The sequence below is a fragment of the Athene cunicularia genome (assembly GCF_003259725.1).
Source record: "Athene cunicularia isolate RWA chromosome 21 unlocalized genomic scaffold, athCun1 chr21_part1, whole genome shotgun sequence".
Lineage (NCBI taxonomy): Eukaryota > Metazoa > Chordata > Aves > Strigiformes > Strigidae > Athene > Athene cunicularia.
In genome coordinates, this window is record NW_020799127.1 from 2087804 (window position 1) to 2091227 (window position 3424).

Genomic DNA, 3424 nt, shown 5'->3' on the forward strand with positions numbered 1-3424 from the left:
CCCCCGACAGCCACTTTCTCCTCCCTACCCCAGTCTCTAGCGGAAATAGTTGGGGCAGTCATGTGCCGTCAGGTTCCAGGCTTTATCAAACGCCTCCACGACAGGTGGGAGCAGGGGACCCTCTTCGCTGTAGTTAAGGTTCTGCTCTAGCTGCTCCAAGTTGGACATCCCGATGATCACTGCATCTCCCAGAGAACCCTGGAAAGCAGTAAGAGTTGTTACTGATCCCAAAAGAAAACCTCCCACACAACTGCAGACCAAACTTTAAACGTTTCTTTCCAATAAAGAATATCCAGTAACTCCTGGATGTTTTGACAACTGACACCATGGAGTTCTGTTCACAAGGCCAGAACATCTACCAAGTCAGGCCAACTCAAAAGCTGCCAAATCCTATTTTAGAGGGGCTACGGGAATATTTTGGGAAGGTGGGGAATATAACCATTAATATCCTAGTCTGATGAAAAGTGAAGTTCCTTCTTTGCAGGGAAGCTTGTCTGGGTGGAAAGCCAAGACCCCAGTAACTGGCACTTAAAATCTTCCACTTCCTCCAATCTGATGAATGCAGGATACTGAGGGAAAACGCAGAGCTGCCTCCTCCAGGCAGAGTCCGTAGAGCAACACTCACTTCACAACACCCCAAGCCCACAGGATGTAACAATTAAAAGATAGCTGTTTGCAGGCAGCTGCCTGTGTGCTGCCACAGCTGCCTGGTTCTGGGGGTGCCACGCAGGCTACAGCCACCTCAAGCTCTTACCTGCAGTTTGGAGTGATTGTACAGCCAGCGCAGTGCAGCGGAGGCTGGGCTTGGTGCACTGGGACCATAAGCATCTTTCAGAGCTTTCTCTACTAGAGCAATTCCTTCAAAATTGTGCTTCTTCCAGTACCTGCAAGAGAAATTACCCTCCAGTGAACTGTACATCTAGATTCCAAGTAAGCATGGAAGGCTTTCAGGAAACCTCATGCAGATCTTTATAGCCTCTGAGGGCTCCTGCAATCCTCCACTGTAAACTGGAAGTTGAGCCTAAAAACCCCTCTCCAAAACTCAGTCACAAGCCACAGCCCCAGTTGCACGTGCAGATGTAATCACTGCACAAGCTTGGGTCAATTCTGCTTCCTCTATGTCAATTATTAGTGTGGGGGTTTTTTATGTAGCCATTCCTGCTGCGTCTCCCTCCTCTTCTATCAGCTCAAAACAAACCTGTCCCTGTAGGCTTGAGCCCAGTCATTCCCAAAAAATCTTCCAGTGGGCTGGCGTGTGTCTTTGTCCTCATACTTGTATTTGCCGGTCAGCAGCCCTCCTGCAAAGGGGCAGCACCATGTTTAGGGATGGGTTGGCTCTTCTACAGCCCCATTTTGCATGTTTTTGTCTCAAAGTCTTGTCCTTTCCCTCCCTGTACCTGCAAGTGGGTTGTAGGCATAGAACCGCAGTCCGTAGTATCGCAGGCACGGGAACAGCTCAGCTTCCACCTGGCGAGTGGTCGCATTGTACATACCCTGCACGAAGATGAAGGAGACAAAGAACCTCAAACACTAGCTCAGGAGAGGGAGCATGAGCACTTGGAACAGCCCTTTCCCTACCCTTCCCTGAGAGTACTCTTATCCAGAAGAGCAGCTTCAGGTCATGAAAGGTTATTATCTGCTTTCTAAAGGATTGCAAATAATGCAAAAACTTTAAGTTCCACATCAAGGGAGTCACTGACTCAAGCAACAAATGCGTACTCAGCTTTTTCCAAGAAGTGACTTCACTCAGCTTTCGAGTCACATGTGTCCTGAAAGGACTTCCAATGCAGCAACTTCCTTTTCTGTGTTTGTATCTGGCACACTAGGGGCTGTTTCATGATCTGGGGCTCCCAGACCCTTCCCCACAGCAACTGACCACTGCTGTAAGGACACAGAACCATCCATATGCTGTCTGATCTGAACCTTCATCTTCTTTCGGTTTGATTCTTTGTAACCTCCACAAAAGATGTGCTGGATCATGGCAAGCCCCCATCCCTCACCTGGTACACAGTTGGCATCACCCAGTTGTTGTATTTGCAGATGGTGCAGATTTCTGCAACCTCCCACGCTGCATAGTTTGACAGACCAAGTTCTTTAAACTTTCCCTGCAGAGAAATAAAAGGGTATTAAGTTCCAGATTTTAAAAGTGCATTTGTAACTAGACAGTTGCCAAATTTTAGTCCATCTCATCCCTGTCCACCTCTTCTAGATGACTATAGGACCTGACAAAAATATTTCCTGTTTTATGTTCAAATGAAATGGCACTATTAGATTGATGCCAATCAGGAATTCTTCACCCTTTACCAGCACTAATCTTAACCTAGTCAGTTAACATGGCTGAAAGCAAAGTTCAGATGTCCTAACATTTCCAAGAGCTTCAGAGAACAAAGTGCATCCCATGAACACGCAACAGAGTGTCAGTTGTTTGGCTCTGCCCTGATCATCTGTGTTCCCTCTTCCTAGTGTTGCACAAACCCGGTGCTGCAGAAGGGCAGAGCAAGCAGCCCTGGTTTAAAAAGGTGGTGGGAAGGAATCAAGAGATGGTCCAGGCTTGGACTTCTCACTTTACTTCTTTGTGCAGCTCATTGCAGGCACGCAGTGTCTCCTCCACCGGGGTGCCATGGTCAGGAGCGTGGAGGTAGAAGAGCTCCACACTCGCCCTCTTCAGTCTCTCCAGGGATGTGTTCAGCTGCGATCGCACACTCTCAGGCTTTAGCGTCTTCCCATCCCAGGGATTGGCCTTGGTGGCGACTTCCACTGGCAGAGAGAAAGAAAAAATGAGCAGGAATGTTCAGGAAGGGAATGGGGCAAAGGGGAATAACGGAAGCGTTGCTTTAGGTCTTTCAGGGAAGGCCCCTCTCCTCAGGAACCATGTCTGCCTAGCTGGGGAGAATCTTCTCCTTAGGGACTGCGGGTCAGCCCGAGAGAAGGAGGCCCTTCTGAAGGCCCAGGGGTCAGCACTAGTAGCAGAGACCCTTCTCCTCAGGGATGGGCTCAGCCTGCCGGGGAAGACCCTTCTCAGGGAACAGGTCAGCCTGGCAGGGAAGACCTTTCTCCTCAGGGAACAGGCCTGGGGGGAGACCTCCTCAGGGATGGGCTCAGCCTGCCGGAGAAGACCTTTCTCAGGGAACAAGTCAGCCTGGCAGGGAAGACCTTTCTCCTCAGGGAACAGGCCTGGGGGAAGACCCTTCTCCTCAGGGATGGGCTCAGCCTGGCGGGGAAGACCTTTCTCCTCAGAGAACAGGCCTGGGGAGAAGACCCCTCTCCCCAGAGACCGCCCCGCCCCAGCCCCCCTGCGACCGTACCGGGCTCCGTGCCGCCAGCCAGCAGCGTGCCCAGGATGCGCTCGGACTCGCCACCCGCGTACATGTAAGCGGTGTCGAGGAGGCGGTACCCGCGCCGCAGGAAGGCGCGGAGCAGCGCC

The 3424-nt window shown here is 51.1% G+C and overlaps 1 protein-coding gene across 1 annotated transcript; it reads right to left on the reverse strand.

The window, feature by feature from the left end:
• Window positions 1-31: 31 nt before the first annotated feature.
• On the reverse strand, window positions 32-3417 carry LOC113487753 (aflatoxin B1 aldehyde reductase member 2-like). The gene is made up of 7 exons (XM_026862510.1): window positions 3306-3417; window positions 2570-2757; window positions 2001-2105; window positions 1398-1494; window positions 1199-1298; window positions 755-884; window positions 32-198 (listed from the first exon to the last, which is right to left on the reverse strand). The coding sequence occupies exons 1-7, from the start codon at window positions 3367-3369 to the stop codon at window positions 37-39; spliced, it is 846 nt and encodes a 281-aa protein (XP_026718311.1). The 5' UTR covers window positions 3370-3417; the 3' UTR covers window positions 32-36.
• Between the last annotated feature and the right edge of the window lie 7 nt (window positions 3418-3424).